Source organism: Dermacentor variabilis, chromosome 2 (genome assembly GCF_050947875.1).
Source record: "Dermacentor variabilis isolate Ectoservices chromosome 2, ASM5094787v1, whole genome shotgun sequence".
NCBI lineage: Eukaryota > Metazoa > Arthropoda > Arachnida > Ixodida > Ixodidae > Dermacentor > Dermacentor variabilis.
Window position 1 is genome coordinate 28,348,966 of NC_134569.1, and position 19,403 is coordinate 28,368,368.

Genomic DNA, 19,403 nt, shown 5'->3' on the forward strand with positions numbered 1-19,403 from the left:
ACAGAAGTCTAAGGTGTTCCTGATTCTATTTGCGATTACCTTAGTAAATACTTTGTAGGCAACTGACAATAAGCTGATCGGTCTATAATTTTTCAAGTCTTTGGCGTCCCCTTTCTTATGGATTAGGATTATGTTAGCGTTCACCCAAGATTCCGGTACGCTCGAGGTCATGAGGCATTGTGTATACAGGGTGGCCAGTTTCTCTAGACCAATCTGCCCATCGTCCTTCAACAAATTTGCTGCTACCCGATCCTCCCCAGCTGCCTTCCCCCTTTGCATAGCTCCCAAGGCTTTCTTTACTTCTTCCGGCGTTACCTGCGGGATGTCGAATTCCTCTAGACTATTCTCTTTTCCATTATCGCCGTGGGTGCCACTGGTACTGTATAAATCTCTGTAGAACTCCTCAGCCACTTGAACTATCTCATCCATATTAGTAATGATATTGCCGGCTTTGTCTTTTAACGCATACATCTGATTCTTGCCAATTTCTAGTTTCTTCTTCGCTGCTTTTAGGCATCCTCCATTCCAGAGAGCATGTTCACTTCTATCCATATTATACTTCCTTATGTCAGCTATCTTACGCTTGTTGATTAACTTCGAAAGTTCTGCCAGTTCTATTCTAGCTGTAGGGTTAGAGGCTTTCATACATTGACGTTTCTTGATCAGATCTTTCGTCTCCTGCGATAGCTTACTGGTATCCTGTCCTTGTTGTCCTTGCTGTATCCTTGTTTTTGGCCCGGTCTGAATCACATCGCTGCACTAGTAGAAAGCTGCGAAACATGCAGAAAGTATGCATACGGACAGCCACATGAACCACTTCTAATGCGGCGAGTTTTAAAGTGTGCTCGGTACAGGGTCGGAATGGATATCTTTTCTTAGATGCCGGAAATTCATACCATATTTACACGATTGTAAGTCAACCTCTTTTTTATAATTTGAAAATCTGAAGTGGGGGGTTGACTTACAATCGAAACCAAAAGATGGCACCGAAAAAAAAAAAAAAAAGGCGAGACCAATGGGATATCAGGAAAGCTACAATGTAGTTCCAATTTTATGTTTGCTCGACGACTTTCCGCTATCCTGCATGTTTGTTCGCTTTTCAGAAGGCTTTTTAAACATATTTTAGTGTTTTACAGCGCACACAGCACTCGTGGGGGTGTCGATAGTTCACGGAAGCATATGGAAGTGCTGCTGTTCCATTTGCAACGGCACCCTCAGAACAGCGGCGTTTGCGGGGAGTATCGATAGCTCATGGAAGAGCAGACACCGCTCGCGGTACGCGTGTTTCTCTTTCGCTGTAGCTCTTTAGTTTCATGCGTTCGATTTGACTGCCGGCCACGTGCTACTTCCGTGGTTCTTCAGTCGTCATGAGTGCCCCGAGTCCACTAAACATTCGGCGCTTGTTCACAGCAGCGTTGAAGAGGGCTGCCATCCTTTACGCTGAAGAAACAAATAACTGCGCAGCGGGCCGTAAGTTTGATGTTTCTTAATGGGTGGTGCGAGAGTGGTGACGGCAGCGAAGGAAAATTTTCCCCTGTGACGGCTAGCAAAGAGGTTTCCGCGGGCCAAAGTTGGGACGCTTTCTGGAGCTGAAGGCCAAGCTTGCGGCGTACGTCGCCGAAATGCGTGATCGGTCCCTGCCAGTGACGTGCAACATTGTCATGAGAAAAGCCTGGATCTTCGCTTTTTAAGGACCTGCTCTGCCGTTTGTATGAGTGGCTGGCAGCAGAAGACTGAGAACTTACGCCAACTGGACATGTCAAAAGAGCCTCCTTGACAGCTCAGTGTGGCTGGGTGCTTTCGGCGTGGACTTACGTATGTATGCAAATGCGGAATTTCGCTGGACGGCGACGTGTTTCGGGACCATAGCAGCAATGACGATGGCAGCACTATTGAGAAGGACTAGTCCAGTGACTATGCCAGCTACTAATAAATTTTCGTTATGGAATGTGCCCGCGGGTATGCTCTTCTTTTCTTTATTTCCTTTTTTCCTGTCACACGCGATATGGGGGGGTGTCGACTTACATTCAAGTCGACTTACAATCGTGTAAATATGGTAAGTAGCTGCTTATGATGCCTTTTTTCAATTTCGCCGAGGTCGAGAAGGTCGAAGACACAATTGCAGCAACTATGATTGCAGCCCTCAGTGCCATGTTCGCCAGGTAAGGTGCACCTGTAGAAGTCTGCACGGATAACCCCAGTTTTTGAGCCATGAATTTGCCAGGTTTGCCAAAGCATACGACTTCAATCACGTAACCTCCAGTCCCCATTATCTACAGTCAAATGGTTAGGCTGAAAAAGGTGTGCAAATTGTAAAGCGAAGCTTGAAAAAGACTCGAGAGGCGGGGTAGGACTTCTGGCTGGGTTTGTTAGCCTATTGCTCAGCTCCACTTGAAGATGGGCATTCTCCGGGGGAGCTTCTGCAAACAAGGCAACTTCGTTCTACCCTTCGTGACTTTGGCAGGGTGTCTTGGACCACTGCAAGGAAGCACCACCAAGCCAAGGCTGGAAAGTCTTTGGAAATATTGCGCAGAGGCACGAATGTGAGGCTTCAGGATGCTGCAGGGTGGTCCCAAAATGAGCAAAGGTTGTCGTTGAAATTGCTCTATGTTCCTACTTGATACAAACTCAAGACCACCGTGTACTGTGGTGAAATCGCCAACATCTGCTCAGGATGGGGCAGCAGTACAGTGGTGAAAGCGATGATAACAGCGAGGAGAGTCCATCCGGTGAAAGCTCCCATGCACTGGCGCCTACAGCACCAGCTGAACCAACAGCGCAGGCCTCTGAAGCGTGATCTCTAGAAACACACATAGGATCAATGCTAATAGCAAGTGGCTGCGATTCTTCGCCTGGCACCCCACTGACGCCAGCTGAGAAAACGTCGATGGTCTGGCCTCCACAGAAGCTTCATTATGATGAACACTTTGACTAAGTGCCATAAGCTTTGACAAATATCTATATTTACCTAAGTGTCTATTTTGTTTGTTCCCTGAGGGAGGATGTATTGGACATGCGTAGTGATTGTATCACTGCGGATGCGCGTCAGCGATGCGCAGTATCTACAGCGCTTGAGCTCGTGTCTCTAAGTCACACTCTCAATAAACATGTGTTCACTTCCTGCACTAGCTATACTGCTGTAAGCATCATTTCTATTAAATTTTACACAGTACAGTCTCTGGTTACAGTGCAGTAACAGCAAATCAGTACCAAGTTGCAAAGTGTGCAATTTTGTACTGATTTTCACTGTCTATCCAGCATTGACTTTCAGCAAAATTGCTATGGGTGGATACTCATGGCACGGTTGTCCAAATATTGTCAGTTTATCATTGTAACTGAGAGTAGAGTGGCCAATATGGTTAAATGCACAAACTAGGCTTCAGTGCACAATCTAATCCAAAATTTCATTTTGAAGTTGCTTGCTCAAAGCCTTTCCCACCAACAAAAATGGCTACTGTGCATGGCTTCTGTGACATTAGAAAGTTTGGGGCCAGCACTGTGCTGTCTGCTCTGAAACATCCCGAAACTATGCATGTACTGTGCTGAGATGGTGCATGCCCACAGCTGTGCGAGTGCTCCAGCAGAAACCTTTTTCTGCAAGTGAGCAACAGCTTCTGCATTCTTCGTATACCGCATTGTGTCCACAATTCTTTTGATTATGCTATAAAAGCAGCACAAACTAGAGAATGGCAGCAGAAACTGTTGGGCTGACTGCTAACACACAACACACAAATGTGAAAACAAACCTTCGCATGGCGAGCATAATGTATTTCCGGCTTGTGCCAATCACTTCCAACATTTGAAGTACACAAAAGCATGGCCTTTGAGATTGACTTTTGTTACTTTGAGGGAGCTGTCAAGGTCAATTTACATGGTCGCGAAGGGGATGCTGAAATGCAGTAGGAAACCAATGAATGGGCAGTGACATCAACTATGGCCGTGCGGTTGAAGTGCGACTAATACTGGCAGAGCAAAACACCAGTTCATCAAAATTATGCATCCGTTACATCACTAATGAAAAAATTTGAAGTACAGACAATGTCATTAGAATAGCAAAATATGAAGTCACAGGCTGTTTGCTTCCATCTACGAATAATTATGAGTATGAAACTGTGCAGGCTTTATGCAGTTTGGTCATTACGTACGCTGAAATATGCCAAGATGGTAATACCATATTTAACATTGTAATGTAACATTGTAACATTCATTGTAATGTACTCAAAACTATCTTATGCGTAGCTATAAAACTTAATGGTAAGATATAGCGAAACCTTGATATGACAAACTTCAGTATAATGAAATTCTCGATATAACAAAGTATTTAACTTTTCATAACCTCTTGTCCATAGAACACCATGTAATTAGAACCTCAATATAACGAAGTATGTAGGCGATTTCAAAATAACAAAATTTTGCTTCCACAGCAAAGGAATGCTGAGACAATAAATGGAAACTTCCCCACACGCAGATGGTCAAACGATTGAATTACAAGCAGCTGCTTGCAAAGGCCACCGCCGAAGTGAAGCCGCATCATGTTCCGTATACAAGTGTGATAAGATCCTATCATCCTCGTGCACTTTGTGCTTTAGGTGCGAGTGAAAGTGTGGAGGGTGAGAAAGAAAGATGGTGCCTTGATGCACAAGTGCTGTCTCCTCATGCAAGCAAAGAGGAAGAGGGAAGCTCACTCGCAGTAACGCGATCAAGCTCGTGCGAAGGGTGGGGCGAGGGGGCGGTAAGCTGACATGCGTTTTGGCCATGGCCGCACATGGCTGTAAGTGTAGCTGAGCGCATAGGCAGCTGCGCACCCTGCTTTAGAGGTAACCTGCCGTGCGTGCAAAGAGTGGGTATGTCAAGATGGTGTGGCATCAAGTAAGCTGCCTTCCTGTGGGTTTAGTATTGAAGGTTGCATAATTTCAAGTTTCAATGACTTGTTGAAGCGAGAGGCAGATGAAGCATTCGCTCCCCGCTGCCGATGCTTTTCATGATAGAGTCGTCCCAGTGCGGGTGACGCTATCAGCCGTGGGGGGTGGGGGAAGAGTGCATGCGAAAGCATGGGTGGCTTCGCTTAATTCATACTGCCTATCTGAAGATATTGTTGACGTGGCATAAAACTCTACCATTCGTTGCCAACTCCCAAACTCACCAAAATGAATTGTTTTGTCATTCAAACTTGCTTTTTTCAATTGCCTGATACTTTGTAAAATCCTGCAGCCACTTTCCGTGTAAGAACAATTGATCGGTGACTGTACTTAATTCCATAAAAAGTCGAATTTCGATAGAACGAAATTTCAATATAACAAAGCAAATTGCCGATTTTACCCACTTCCTTATATCGAGGTTTAAGTGTGTAACATTAACCTTATAAGATTTAATCAGTAACTTCATTTTTTTAACTGCCTTTTTACTAAATGTGTTTTAGTTATGTATTCAGTACCAAAGATAATCTACAGGTGGCACTTATGCTGTTAGTGAAGATAAAACTGTGGTTTTTGTGAATTATTTCAATATAGCGTAGATTTTACCTTGAAACCAAAATAACAGATGTGTGTGTTGGTACAAAGAACACATGCATGTGGTATTTACCATATAGACTCGTATAAGGGCCACACCTATGTAAGAGGCGCACCCCCAGCTTAGCAGCCCAAAATTTTGTAGAAAAGAATTTCCATCAGACAAGCAATTGCCCTTGGTTCCCTGATGCCATGCGCTGCGCACTTCGCTTAGCCCTACTAGGTCGCGAGTGCTGCATGTTGTTGCCTTCTGATAAAATGGTACATTTGGGGAACCAGGGTGTGCAGGAGTCGCCGGCTGTGCCGGCAGCATTTTGACCAAAAAGTTCAGTCCTGTGATAGGGCCACACCTCGTCAAAATTGTGAAAAAAAAAGTGCCGCCCTTACATGAGTCTATACGGCAGTTCAAAATCTGGGTGAACATACTGCTTTGTATTTATATAAAATATTGAAAGCTCACTGCTCTAAGTCGTGCGGTTACAGAATTAGGGCTATAAATACAGATTGGTCAATAAATAATTCACGATGGATTGTGACACGATGTTGCGGTGAATACTCACACTTAGGCTTCATTTGTACTGTAGTGTGCTTTGTGTATGTAGTAAACGTGATGCGAGCTGGTGCAGTAGGTGACTTAGTACAACAAGTCTCAAACAACAAGCATTGATTTTGCCCAAATGAGAAGTTGGTTTCACCGAATGTAGAAGGCACTGGCATGCCTCCACAAATCACCATTGCAAGATGTATGGGCTTCTGTGGGAGTTTCGCTACCATGCATACATATACCTTGGAGCTGTCGCTGAGGGTATTATTTAATTTCATCAGTCATCAGGATTATCAGACTGCTGTAAATTATAACTGTGATATAAGAAAAATCCAAATACAAATTTTCCATTACATTGAAAGCACTCAAATTTTGCCAGCTTGCTGCACGACAAGCACGGTTAAACATGCTATGCATAATGCAAGCTCAAGACCATGGAATAGCAACCAGGTTACCAAAAGCAGTTCATTCAAAAGTTAAATGTGTCAAAGTTACACCAATAGTCACTCAAAAAGATCCCCACATCAGAAGTGGAGGTAAACTCAAATATTGCAGTGCTGAAACAGTGGCACGAAGCAGCAAGCCAGAATTCAATGCGCACTTGGCCTTTTCATTGGCAGTGTGGAATACATTCTCTGGCCATGTGGGTTTGCCTGCTTGTGAGACAGCACACATTGTAGAATGGCCTGATCAGCCAGGAAGGATTGGCTGTGTGTCTAATATATATGCGAGATAGTTACATTCACACCCACAAGATAGCAGGCGCAGTGAAATTTGTCACTTTCTGCGCTTCTACTGAGTGCGTATGGTGCTTACAGAGCAGCTTATGCCAGCAGAACTATCAGCTCAAAGCATTCTCTTCCTTCCTATCTCTTATCTTTCCATTCCTTCTCCTCTATCCCCGTACAGCTGACCGATGCTCAACTTCCAGCCGCGCGCTGGACAGTTATGGTGAGGTAAGCAGGATTTCCTCTTTTCTGTCACTTAGCAGTTTCACATATTGCAACATCCCAGGAAAGTTACTTATACTTGCACAAGGGCTTTCCTTGCCTTCATTTGCTTTACCTTTTAAGGTCCATTTAATGAGGTGCAAAACATAAAAGCATCATTAAAAGTGGTGGAGCATGTGTCACTTGTACGAACTACATTCGCAGTTCTTTGTCTTGTGTACTTAATGACATTTTGAACTCACTGCTGCTGTAGGTAAAGCCCTTCAGCAGAGCTCTGCTCCGAAGAGAATCCTGGCTCCTCATCCTCATACAGCATACGGCGGCGCATCTCTTCAATCTGCTGCTGTCGCCGCTCGGCTTCTTGGGCTTTGCGACTGGCCTCCTGCAGCAAGGCAGCAAAAGCTTGCATCACTAACACTCCAAAATAGAGCGACGCAACAGTGTATTGTAGCAAATGCATACACCATTGCGAAGTGGAACTGCTGGCCATGAGCCCCACATCACAACCCAACATTTTTTGCGCTTACATGACTAGCTGGTGCGTGACACTCCACTGGCCTGTAAGTATGGATATGATCACTTTTCACTACACCCCTCTCCCCTTTATTACGGGCATAAACATTTTTACAGAAGGTAGCTGATACCTTGATAACAAGTACATCAAAGCGAAGACAGTTATAAGAAATGAAGGAAGGCTATATATTATTATTATTGTTGTTGTTGTTGTTGTTATTATTATTATTATTATTATTATTATTATTATTATTATTATTATTATTATTATTATTATTATTATTATTATTATTATTATTATTATTATTATTATTATTATTATTATAAGTGCATGCTCTGGATTATAAGAGAGAAGGAGTAGCAGAAGCTGGTTGGAAAGCAACTAAAGAATAAAGAAAGCTGGGACAGTTGGTTACACACATTACACTTCATAATTTAATCGAGCTAAGAAACAAGGCCACACAAAGATGTAGACTAGACAAAACCTGAAATTCATCTAGTCTTTACTATGTAAGGATGTTCAATATATTTGTAAAAAGCAGTGCAAGGAACATGCAGCATATATTGCAACAATGCACATTACACAGGGCATACACTTGTCCAGATAATAGATTTATTAGGCCATAAAGCACTTCTATCTTTGACAATACTGTGAAATAAGGCTAATATGGTTACCACCTCCCTTCCTGATCCAAAAGTGTCACACAAGTCCCTTTGTGTATGCATTCTAAAAGCATCAAGAATATGGATATTAGTAAATGCTGAAGCAGATATCTTTTACAGTGGTCAGTTAAATGGCCACCTATTAACTGTGTTACCTCAATCGGTCATTCATAGCAGTTGCTCATACGAGCACTGTAGCACTTTACACAGGAGACTGGAATCCAGTATTTTGCTTGAACAATGTGTGCGGTACAGTCCTTCTGACATGTTTGCTTTTTAGGCATCTACTTAGCACCTCTGCATTGTAAAGACTTGAAATTTGGCATTTGCCCTGTATACAGGTTACTGCATCTTTTACAGTTAAACTACAATATCTTCTTTTTCTTTTAGTTATATGCTTCATTCTGCAGGCACATGTTTACCCAATAAATAGTTGGACCTGTTAAGAGAAAACTTTACCTGGGCATTTCTTATTTGAATACATGAAATAGAGAAATCACCTTCTTTGACAACCACTGAACAGATTTGAATGACATTTCCTGCATTTAAAAGAGAAAGATAAAATCTACTGGCTGCTCAGAGCAGATTCTTTATATAGGCCTTCAATTCTTTAAAGAAATAAAGAAATAAAATCCAGGAAAAAAAGAAAAGAAACAAAGCTTAAAACTGTGAAGCTTTGCAATGAACGCACAATACTATGATATCCAACTAAGACACCCAAAGCACACAATATTTATATTCTGTTCGCTTGTTTGAAATATATAACTAGTCTGTAGATAGGACAGCTACAAAACTTGCATGAGTAGTGAAACCTTTCATGTAAGCTGTAAACAAATATCTGTCTACATTAAAACACTCGAAGATAAGTAGAACTGCAACTTCTGTTTTTGGTATGTAGAGTTGTAAACATGGCAGTTATGGTTCTTTTCTAAACTTACTTACTGAATGTGCCAATATTTGTAACAAGTTTAAGACTTTTCGTCAAAATACAGCTTCCAAAGGTCAGTAGAATTGAACTCTCTCTGCAACAAACTTGGGTGAAATCTTTTTAGTAGGTGGATTTCTTATGTTCCACATGCATTTGAACAAAGAATTCAGGGGTTAGCCCAAAGTTAAGGCTACCTCTTAAAAAGCTCACAGCTTGTCTGTGTAGGCACATGATGTGTTGCAGTATACAACAAATCCACGAGCATCTATATGCACAGGCGTATTTATGTCTATCTCCTACCAAAGTGCTGCCACAACTGGAGACGTAACGTACACAGCAGCGAAAATTTCAGAGCTACTATGGTGGTTGCAAAGGTAGCTTGAAGCAAATGGGACACATGCAGAAATCAAATGGGACACATGCAGCATGCCCTACAATTTCCTTTAAATTAGCATGTGTAACAGGAATGTGAATCATAAAAAAACCTACCTCAACTGCCTTTTCCATTTCTGCTTGTGAGGACCGTTTGCCCTCTTGCTCAGTAGCATCCCTGAATGAAAACAGAAGAGCTATTAGCAGTGTTGAAAGAAGCTGCATGCAAGGCCCAAAAATGAATGTGAGAGATGTGGCATGTTGTGAGAAATTAAAAATTGTAATTGACCACTGCTGACATTGTGTTGTAATGAAAGATGCATGCCATTAAAACAAAGAACCTTGCTGTAATGAAGTCGCATCACACATGAAAATACCTTTGTTATATCCAATGTTCATTATAAGCCCACAGTCATTATGCACTGTTAAAGGTGAGAAACATCTTAGATTTACTTTTTTATATACAATAATCTATTAAATTGAGGTTTGACTGAACATTTAAGAAGCAGAAAGACATGCAATTTTTGACTTTTTATTATTCTGCGTTTGAAGGTTCAAACTCTCTAAACACTAGAAAAATACTGGCAAGCATCAGGGTGCCCTAAGTAATTTGCTATGGTAGTTTCTACGAATCAGCTTTGGTTTCATTACCTAGTAGATGGATGCATCATTATGTCATGATGCATTCGTTAGCTGGCTCTGCTCCTGCGATCACTGCAGCCTGCCGCATGCTAGCACAGCAAGAAGAAATGCATGCAGCACCCATTTATTTTTTGATGAACAACAACAAAATTTTGGTCGGAGTTTCTCAGTCTTTAATCCAACATGAACATACCTAGCCTCAATGCTACACAATGCCAGCAAACTTTCTTCCCTCATGGATGGATGGATGGATGGATGGATGGCGGCTATACCCTTTGTAACGGGCGGCGGCTGGCGCCACCTAGCCTTTTGCTCCCCTTCCTATTTTATTATTATTATTCTTTTTCCCTTTCTTTATATCCTCTTTTCCTTAACCTAGTTTTCACTCCCCTCCCCCCCCCCCAAAATAACTATCTAACACAGTAGAGGAAACATTATCTCCCCGATTTATAGTATTATCTATCCCTTGACTTCCTCCACCAATCCTCTAGCCTCCCCTTCGTTACTGCCACTCTTTTCACATCTATTTGCCCTCGTTCCCCGGGAAAACCTAATGCCCCTTCCATATCTGCCACTGTTCCCTCTGCCAGGGTTGGGCGAAGGTCTGTGCATCTCAGCACTATATGCTCAGTGGTCTCCATTTCGGTACCGCATGCTGTGCACCGAAGGTCCACGTCTTCAAATTTAGCCCTGTATGTTTTCGTTCTCAAAACCCCTGTCCTAGCTTCGAATAATAGTGAGCTGCCCCGCGAGTTATCAAATAAGAGCTCTCTCTTAATCTCCTGTTTTTGTGACCTATACATTGATAGCGCTGGCTTTCCGAGCATTCTTTCTTCCCACATTTTTCTTTCCGTCTCCTTCACCTCCTTTCCCACACTAGAACCACGTTGGACCCCCTCCCTCGGCATGACATCACAATAATGTCGATGACAGCAGGTCTGGCCCTACTTTAGCATCAAAATAAAGTATGTCATAAGTGTATGTCATACTTGCTAAGTGTCATCCTTTTACATCCAAGAAGTATACAGTCGAGTTTCCACAACTTCGAAAATGGGTACATGTCAGTGCTCCTTTTACTATACACACTTGCAATGCGCTTGTTGCACTTCATCATATTAGCAGGCTACAGCATCAATCAAACAGACCTGAGAGGATGGCGCAGTAGCGTAACAAACTTCGAGAGTTTCTACCATCTGTACAAGTATTACCCACCAGAATAGAAGAAACTGCAATGTGATGCTAAACTGCATAACTATCCACTGAGCAAAATGAAATGGAGCGCAGACACCAAGAAAGCTAATAAAAAGAAAAGGTCTGAGATCAGTGCTTGCTCCACGAGGAAGCAGAGCTATGTGCACATTAAGAGCCATGTGAATAGTGTGAACCCTGGCAGCTATGCAGTCTACAGGAATCCTTTTTAATTACACATTGAGGTAGGACATGGACAATCACATTTATTTTAGACAATTTTACTGGATTTTATTTTATGCCTCATTTTCCAGGCTAGACACTGCCTAGAAAGCCAAGTTTTGACCATTGAAATTGTGTGAAGGAGGCAATTAAATGCGTTGATATAAGCATTTCATCCTGTGCAGAAGTAGTAGAGGTTCAGAAGAGAAGAATTTTGGGCCAGTTGGCTATGCATATTTGAGTACGGTGAAGCGCAATAGACGGAAATGGACTTTGTACCGTTTATGGCGCTTCACCATACTCAAATAGTTAATAGAGGATATCACAACATTAAGGAAGCCGGATGTTATCAGCAATACATTGTTGTATGTGATATCATTATAACATTATCATCATGGGAAGGCGGCGCCGTGGTAGCTTAATTGGTAGAGCATCGCACACGTAATGTGAAGACGTGGGATCATCCCTACCTGGTAGCTATTTGTTTTTTCAACCACATTCAATTCTATTAATTTATAATTTCTTTATTTCAATTAGCAAGTACAAGTAATTTCCCCTGTGTTGCCCTTGGTGTCTTAGTTTGTTGACTTCTTATGATATGATTATTAAAAACTGGACCCCTTGGTTATCCCCCTTTCTTCTCATTCATCATTATAACTAAGATGCATGACTTTTGCAACACATGGCATGTTTGGCTACAACTGGGGCTTCTGTTTTGGTGTCACCTATGGCAAAGCATTCCTCAGTAGTAGAAAGCAGGAAACACTGCAATGTATGTGTTTTTATAGTGGCTTTACCCTTCCTTTGTTAGCATAACGCATTGCATGTTGCAATGTTCAATTGCATCTGCAACAGCATACAGCCCACCTACTGGAGGGCTGTATGCTGTCGCTTGAACAGATTGCTCGGTCTTGTTGCTCAATCGCTCGATTCTAGAAATCTAGAATTCGTCGCTCGTTGCCCGGAAGTGCTATGAGCGACTAGCCAATAGCATGAAGCCGGAACTGGATGTACATCACTCAAATGCTACTGATTGTCGCATGGAACGAGCAAACTATTGAATTTTATACATGCAAGAATAAGAACCTACTGCACGACCTTCAGAAATTATGCTGCTTTTTACAGTAAAATACAACTTAAATTAATAAAGCACACGTCATGCTAGTTTCGGTGTGTATATTGCTGCCCTCATACCGGCAACACCGGGGACACGTCGCTCAAAATCATTGCTCGCATGGGGCGTATACGACTTGTAGACGGCGAGCGAATGCAACAACCATCTCCATCGCATCGCTTGTCGCTGCAGTGTCGCGCGCAAGATCGCTTGCATGGGTTTTATACTTAACTCTGTACTGATCCTATTCCTTCTTGCGCTATGTCAGTGGTCTGAGTGGCACTCTGTCAAAGTTGTCACTGCGATCAGCTGACCATGAACAGTGGTTCTTAAGAAATGAAAAGAATCTAGCAAAACAGATCCTTACATGGATTATACCAGTCGAGAACACTTACATGCCAAGAAATGACTGCTCAAGGCAAACTGTTCCATTGCACATCTACTGCACACTCTTAAAGAAACTGACGTAGTGACTATACAATTCCACACACTAATGCCCTTAAAATAAGAAAAACATTTGCAAGTACAATGATATCTATTATGCCGTTTTCGAAGAATTGCCTTTTTCAAATTTAAACAGACCTCTCACATCCACTTTGGATATGAAGATATGGAAATTGTTGCACATGTTGTGTACTCTATGGCCTTGGCTCTTTGCTGCCTCCTCCCTTCACCCCCCCGAACGCAATTATCCCAACAGTGTGATATATACTGCCATGTTCTCTACAGCTATGGCGAAACGCATTGCTCAATAATTATATCGGGTATTTGGTGTGCATTCCGCGATCTGCCACCATGTTCTGTTCTTCTGTTAGCTAGGCCATATACAATACCGGCGCGGTGTCACACGTACACTTCTGATCGCAACCGATCCGGATCAAAATTCTCGACTGCGATTGGCTCTCTCGCGCATTTTGTGCAAAGGAGCCAATCACGACCGAGAAATTCGATCCGGATCGGGCTTGATCGCGATCAAAAGTGCGCCATGTGACACCCGTATAGTCCACGGCTCAAATGCGGAAACACCTCACAAAAAATAATGCTGGGCTGGACCTTAACCCCTGCGCCGCGCTTGAAAGTGCAACTGTAGAGCACGGACAGGTGCGCACCGAAGCTTGTAGTTTTTTTTTCTCCTTCTATTACGTATGATGCGAACAGTTGAAGACCGGAGAAAGTAATTGGCAAAGGGCGTTGTGGGCCCGTTGTGACAGCCGTTTGACAGCTCTGAGGGTCCCGCAACACCACCGCGTTTTATTGAGTGGCCGGTACGGCGCCACTTTCGGCCACTTTGGCACGCGCCATCGGATCGCGCGCCGGAGCGAGGCGTGTCCCAAGCGCGTGGAGTCAAACACCACTTTTCAAAAGAAGGGCGGCATCGCCTGTGGCATGCCACTCGAGCAAATGAAATTCCTGGCGCACTGAAGCACCATCCCTCAAGTTACGGAGCAAAACAGCGCCAGTGATGACGCAAACGCGAGGGACCGACCATTAATCAAGCTGTTAAAGGTAATCCTGCGCTTTATCGAGTGAGAAAAAAAAGCTTTCGGATTACCGACGACAACTCACTTGTTTTCAACAGACCGAATCGGACTTGAGACAGCATCGAAAAATTCTTCCGAGTCGTCACTGTCGGAGGCCATTTACGCGCACTCGCAAAGCGTCTGTAGGGGCTAATCTACATCTGACGAAGAAAACGTAGATGTTTCTCCTCTTACAACGAAACCACTACACGAAAAAGACATCACGCGCCCGCAGCACACGGCGGCATAGCTCTGCAACAGACAACCATTCGCACTTTACACAGTAGTGGGTAGCCGATGCGAATTCAATGAGATTTAATAAACAGTTATCTCGCTAAAGCTTTAATTATGTGAAGATACAAAAATTCACGCGAAAAGCGTATCTTTAAAAATGCGATAGTAATCATTCGCGGAAACGAATACTCCGCATAAAAAATAGCACCGATCCAAATCCCATGATGCTCATGACTGTAAAGATGGAGGACCTGGCGGTCGAAGTACGCGGCGAAAACGGAGCCCACTATAAGGTAAATTTGCTGATACTATCCAAAATTATTTTTGTCCGTCACGTCGGAGACATTATTAAAGTTAAAGGACGAGTTCCAGCCCATCTTTTTGTGCGTTCTGCTATGTCAAAATGCTTAGGGCAATAGACCGAACTCGAAAGTTTTGTTAGGGTTAAAACTGTGTTGCCGCGCTTCATCCGAACTGTCGCTATCGGTCTTAATTTAGGCTTAAGTACCTGCGAACACCTTATTTTATGAAGATTTCCGATGAAATTTGTCTTCCTTACGCTCCTGGCAGTGCGCTTTGTCGTTGCGCCGTGCCATCCGACCACGCGCGGTGCGACCGAGCAGCACTCTGTGACAGCTTTGTTTCTCCCTTTGCGAAGGCGTCTGCCTTTATAGGGTCACTGAACTTAATAAAATCGCAACCAGCTTCCGTGTGCTAACTGTGAACTACAGCGGCGACGTATCTTCAAAGCTAGGCATGTAGAAATGGCTTATCGCCGGACGGCAGGAATCTGTGCCCCGCGACGGCGTTGCCAGCGTCTCGGACCTCGCGTTTGTGAAACGCCTCAGCGGTAGTGTGAGGCTCACGTGTTGCTGCTCTCTCTGCGCAGGCCTTCGTCGTCGACGTCCACGAGAACGACATCACAGTCGCGTTCGAGAATGAGTGAGTGTTTTCTCTTTTATTCGGCACTGCCCGCACGTCGGTAAGACACGGCGAGATCTCGGGATGTGTGGCTCCTCCCTCGGCGTGCGAGCATCGCGGGCGCACGCCTTCTGCGTGATGCGACTCTCCGAGGTTGCCCGTAATGAGCGCTTAACGAAAGCTCGCATTGACCAGAGGCGCCTAAAGGGATGCTGCCTCGACGTATTATCGCATTCATAGGTATAAAGGCAAAACGCTGAAAAAAGAAAACGAATAACTTTGCACGATTTCTTGCCGTTCGGCTTCCACATGGCTGCGACGCGAGTGTGGTGCGCATGGGCGTGATCAACGGTCTCGCACGCCGGTTTTGGCGGTTTAAGCTGCTCTGATAAATGTCCTTGACGTAGCAGAACGTTTGATACTGGGCGTACCAGCGCAGTCAAGGCAGTTTGTGTGATCCACACAAAAATGGCATCAGTAAAAAAATGAGCGAAGCGTACACTGCTTTTAAGCTCTGCATGAGCGAGTGTCTTCAGGAAACTAGTCAAGTTGTAGCTTGCGTTGCACAATCGGCAAGTGATATCGAAAATATGTTGCTCTTTTTATGCACTGTAGATAATTAGGGCTCGTTGCAATAGATCGTTTCAAATTTTAACACGGAAGAAAGAAAAATGACACTGCCATTGGGTGAACGGAGATGAAAAAAAAAAAAAAAGAACTCAAACATCGCAAGTGCCTAGCATGACTTTTAAATGCCCCTAGCTATACAACATTAATTTGTCCGTGTTGGGGATTATTGAGCAGGCCACGGCACTATAATCGGTGTTCCCAGAGCGCAGTAGTGCTGTACTGGCACATTACATTGATAAAAATTTTAATCCATTGCTCAATTCGAATTACTGCACTACTTTTTGTATTCATCGTCTCATTATGGAACTGGCAGCAGCTTGTGTGTTTGTCACCTTCACTGCTCTAGGCATGACTGCTTGAGATACTTTTCTTGGATTTGCATGGTCAGTTGTTCTTGCGATATACACATTTAATGTTTCTTTGTATGTAGTGCTTACTGTGCAGCAAGACTTAAAACGTCGCGTTGAGCACTCTGCTGGTGGAATAGTTGCTATGGGATGCTCACTTGAGTGTCTTGTCAAGTAAATGGGCTGGTGTTTACCTGTCACACATTTCCCGAGCTTTCAATGCACTATATGTGTAATGCAGTGCTGGCATCATTAGAAAAAACAAGTGTTGAAATTAGTGTTTTGTTTCTTGTACTAGGCGCATGCTTTACCCCCGTTCAGGCATTTATAAAGTCTGTGCCATGTCTTATTTAGTTTACACAGAAGATGTCTGCTTGTTGCATCAGCCGCTCAGTGGTGAAGACCAGAAGCAGAGCACGTCCACCATCACTTGTTAGTCCTTTGTCGCATGGTGCCAGTTGTGAATGGACGGCTCAAAGTACGATTAGGGGTGCACAGTGATAAAATCACTTTCTCCGTTGTGTGGGGCTGGTTTTCATTCCAAATTATCCACCGTGGTGGCCTGGCGTTGCGCTGCTAAGCCTGAGGGTGCGCGATCAAATCCCAGTCGCAGCAGTTGCATTTCAATGGGGGCGAAATGCAGAAAAGCATGCGTACCATACAGTGAGTGCACAAAAGAAAAATTCAAGTCCCTCACTATGGAATCATAGCATAGTTTTGGCTTGTAAAACCCCAGAATGTTTAAATACCACATTGGCTGATGCAACTTGTAGTTCATTCTGTGCTGTGCAGAGTTGGTGAGGCAATGCTTAGAAGGGTGGTGCTTCTTGGCTAGGTTACATGCACTATAGGAAATGAACTGAGCATACCCTCCATCTAGTAACAGCCCAAGGGCATGACCAGAAACATTCACAAGTACCTTTCACTTTTGCCACTCTACTGAAACATCACTTCTGGGTTATCTTTTGTTTGTATTGTTTTTAGGCTATTTATTTTCTGCTAAATTTAATGGACTGGTAGGTAAGGAACACATTGCAGCGTAGCCTTTTTATGTGGTTAATGTTAATTAGAGATATGGATATCAAGGCCCTATGAGTAGAAAATTGTTCAAAAAGCAATTTTACTGGTGAACATTCCTAACTTGCAAGCAGGTGCCTGTTTATTAGATAATAGCAAATATTAGTGTACTTTTTGTAAGACATTTTAATTAGCTCATGTGGGTGTTTGAAAGGGCATTGTGTGACACCGTTCCTGGTGTTTGTTTCTTAGATAAGCTGGGAGAAATGCCACATGACAAAGAATTTGTGATAGTGCTTTGCATATACAAGGAAAAGGAGGAAAGAAGTCAAGTGTCCCACAAGTTTTTATCACTTGGATAATGGCACTGTCCCAAGGTTATCCATTGGCCTAGCAGTTTTTGACTTGGGTCTTTGTCCCACATCATTTTACAATGTGGTTGTGCTCTCTGGTTATCCTAATAATCAAAGTGTACCTAATCACGAGCTTAAGAGCACTTTTTTTTATCAGTAGCAAACACTTAGAGTTAAAAAGAGCAGCAGTGTGGAGTGTCACCTTTGCTTCGATTCACATGGTCTGTCTGAAAATTGAGGCTCAAGTAATGTCTTGCATACGGTGTTTCCTTTTTCACTATTTTACTTCTAGTTATGACAAATTTAGTTTCCATGCAATTGTATTAATTTATTCTTTTATGGTTTTTGCTGTTGCTTCATGATTTCCTACAGCCATAGTCATGAGGCATCCATCCACCACAAGTTTCAGGATGCTCTGAAGCTTGTATAAATGTATAATTGCTGTAGCCTGGGAAATTAAGCGAAACTATGCCTGTATTGGATTTGGTGTTTTTATTGAAGTATGAAGGGTTGTAATAACCAAATCGCACTGCTGTCGCCTGTGTGCACTCTGAATTTGTGAATTGTGCTACTGCCAAGCAACTGTGTCACAAGTTCATGCATGGAGTTCTTCCTTATGTAACCCTTTAAAAGTGTACAAGTTCTTTTGTCTGAGGCAGGCTGAACATAGTAACTAGCACTTGGCTTAAAGGGACCCTGAAACGCTTTTGACGATTTTCCACAAACGTATTGAGTCGTTAGAGTAGGTCCTTCTGATCAATAATTGACACATCTAAGTGCTCCGCGTAAAGCGTGTAATTTATTATAAGGTTTTAAATATGCACATCGCTGCCGATCGCAGCGCACTGCTCGGCGGAATTTTAAGCCGCCCCTACCCATATGACCGAAATCACCCATACGACGTCAGTGGGGCGAGCTATCCGATTGGCTGACAAGGGCGCGTGATCGATAATTTTTCCAACTTTACGGTAAACAAATTATCTTCGTAATAGTTGGAATGTTAGTTAATTTGTTTTTATGAAAAGAAAGTAACATAAAGAGAATGCACAAGAACAATTTTTCAGTACACTTAAGCACTTCCGGCACACAGCGTGTGTCGTCTGCTTGTGTTACAACGTACTCCATTTTGAAGAGAGCTCCGCGGTCAGAGTCGGTCTCAGTCTTTTCGCGAGCACTATGATTGGACTTTGTTGCCTTGTGGACTGCAAACGTAGCGACTGGCAATATGTCAAGCTGCGACATCGTGTCCCTCTGCAAGGCAGCGTACGAGCGAACTGCCTGCTGCGCATCAGACTGCCGCTATCCGATCGGCGCCAGGATTTGCGCGTTTGTGGCCGTCATTTTACACCGGAAGATTACTAGCGCAATAGCATTTCGCGAGTCCGGTATTAGGGCAGACGCAAGCGCAAGGGGACAGAGTCTGGCCGCTTAACTGTGCCGTAACGGGATGAGCCATGAGATGAGCAGAAGGGCAAATATGAATGGTCTGCATGGTGCAGCCACCTGGTGGCACAAAGCTCAACCATACACAGTAGCAGCAACGAAGTGTATTCTTCTTTGCTGCTGGTGTGTATTTTTCGCAGGAGTGTAATCATCAACACTTGTTTTTATAAATGTTTAAATTGTTTTACACTTGGTTAGAGCAATATTAGCGCTTTGTTTGGCTGGTTAAGCGCTGCGCCAACAAGTGTATGGACCGTGCAGACCGATGAGGCCGCTCACGTACGTCTACGCT

The 19,403-nt window shown here is 43.4% G+C and overlaps 2 protein-coding genes across 12 annotated transcripts in view; one reads left to right on the plus strand and one right to left on the minus strand.

Annotated features, from left to right (window-relative positions):
* Positions 1-14,426, minus strand: part of LOC142571559 (WD repeat-containing protein 44) — a 49,272-nt gene extending 34,846 nt beyond the window's left edge. For 3 of the 4 annotated variants that reach the window (XM_075680014.1, XM_075680013.1, XM_075680012.1), the window contains exons 1-3: positions 14,213-14,426; positions 9,598-9,658; positions 7,247-7,386 (exon numbers count right to left, since the gene is read on the minus strand). In XM_075680014.1, the coding sequence (XP_075536129.1) occupies positions 7,247-7,386; positions 9,598-9,658; positions 14,213-14,286 (275 nt within the window). In that variant the 5' untranslated portion in view covers positions 14,287-14,426. Of the gene's footprint in view, positions 1-7,246; positions 7,387-9,597; positions 9,659-13,041; positions 13,101-14,212 lie in introns of those variants that run through there. The other variant, XM_075680015.1, reaches the window with a different exon arrangement.
* An 88-nt stretch (positions 14,427-14,514) lies between these two features.
* The window catches only part of Fmr1 (synaptic functional regulator FMR1), a 73,311-nt gene continuing 68,422 nt past the window's right edge, over positions 14,515-19,403 (plus strand). For all 8 annotated transcript variants that reach the window (XM_075680023.1, XM_075680016.1, XM_075680018.1 and 5 more), the window contains exons 1-2: positions 14,515-14,693; positions 15,290-15,342. In XM_075680023.1, coding sequence (XP_075536138.1) covers positions 14,622-14,693; positions 15,290-15,342 — 125 coding nt within the window. In that variant the 5' untranslated portion in view covers positions 14,515-14,621. The remainder of the gene's footprint in view (positions 14,694-15,289; positions 15,343-19,403) is intronic.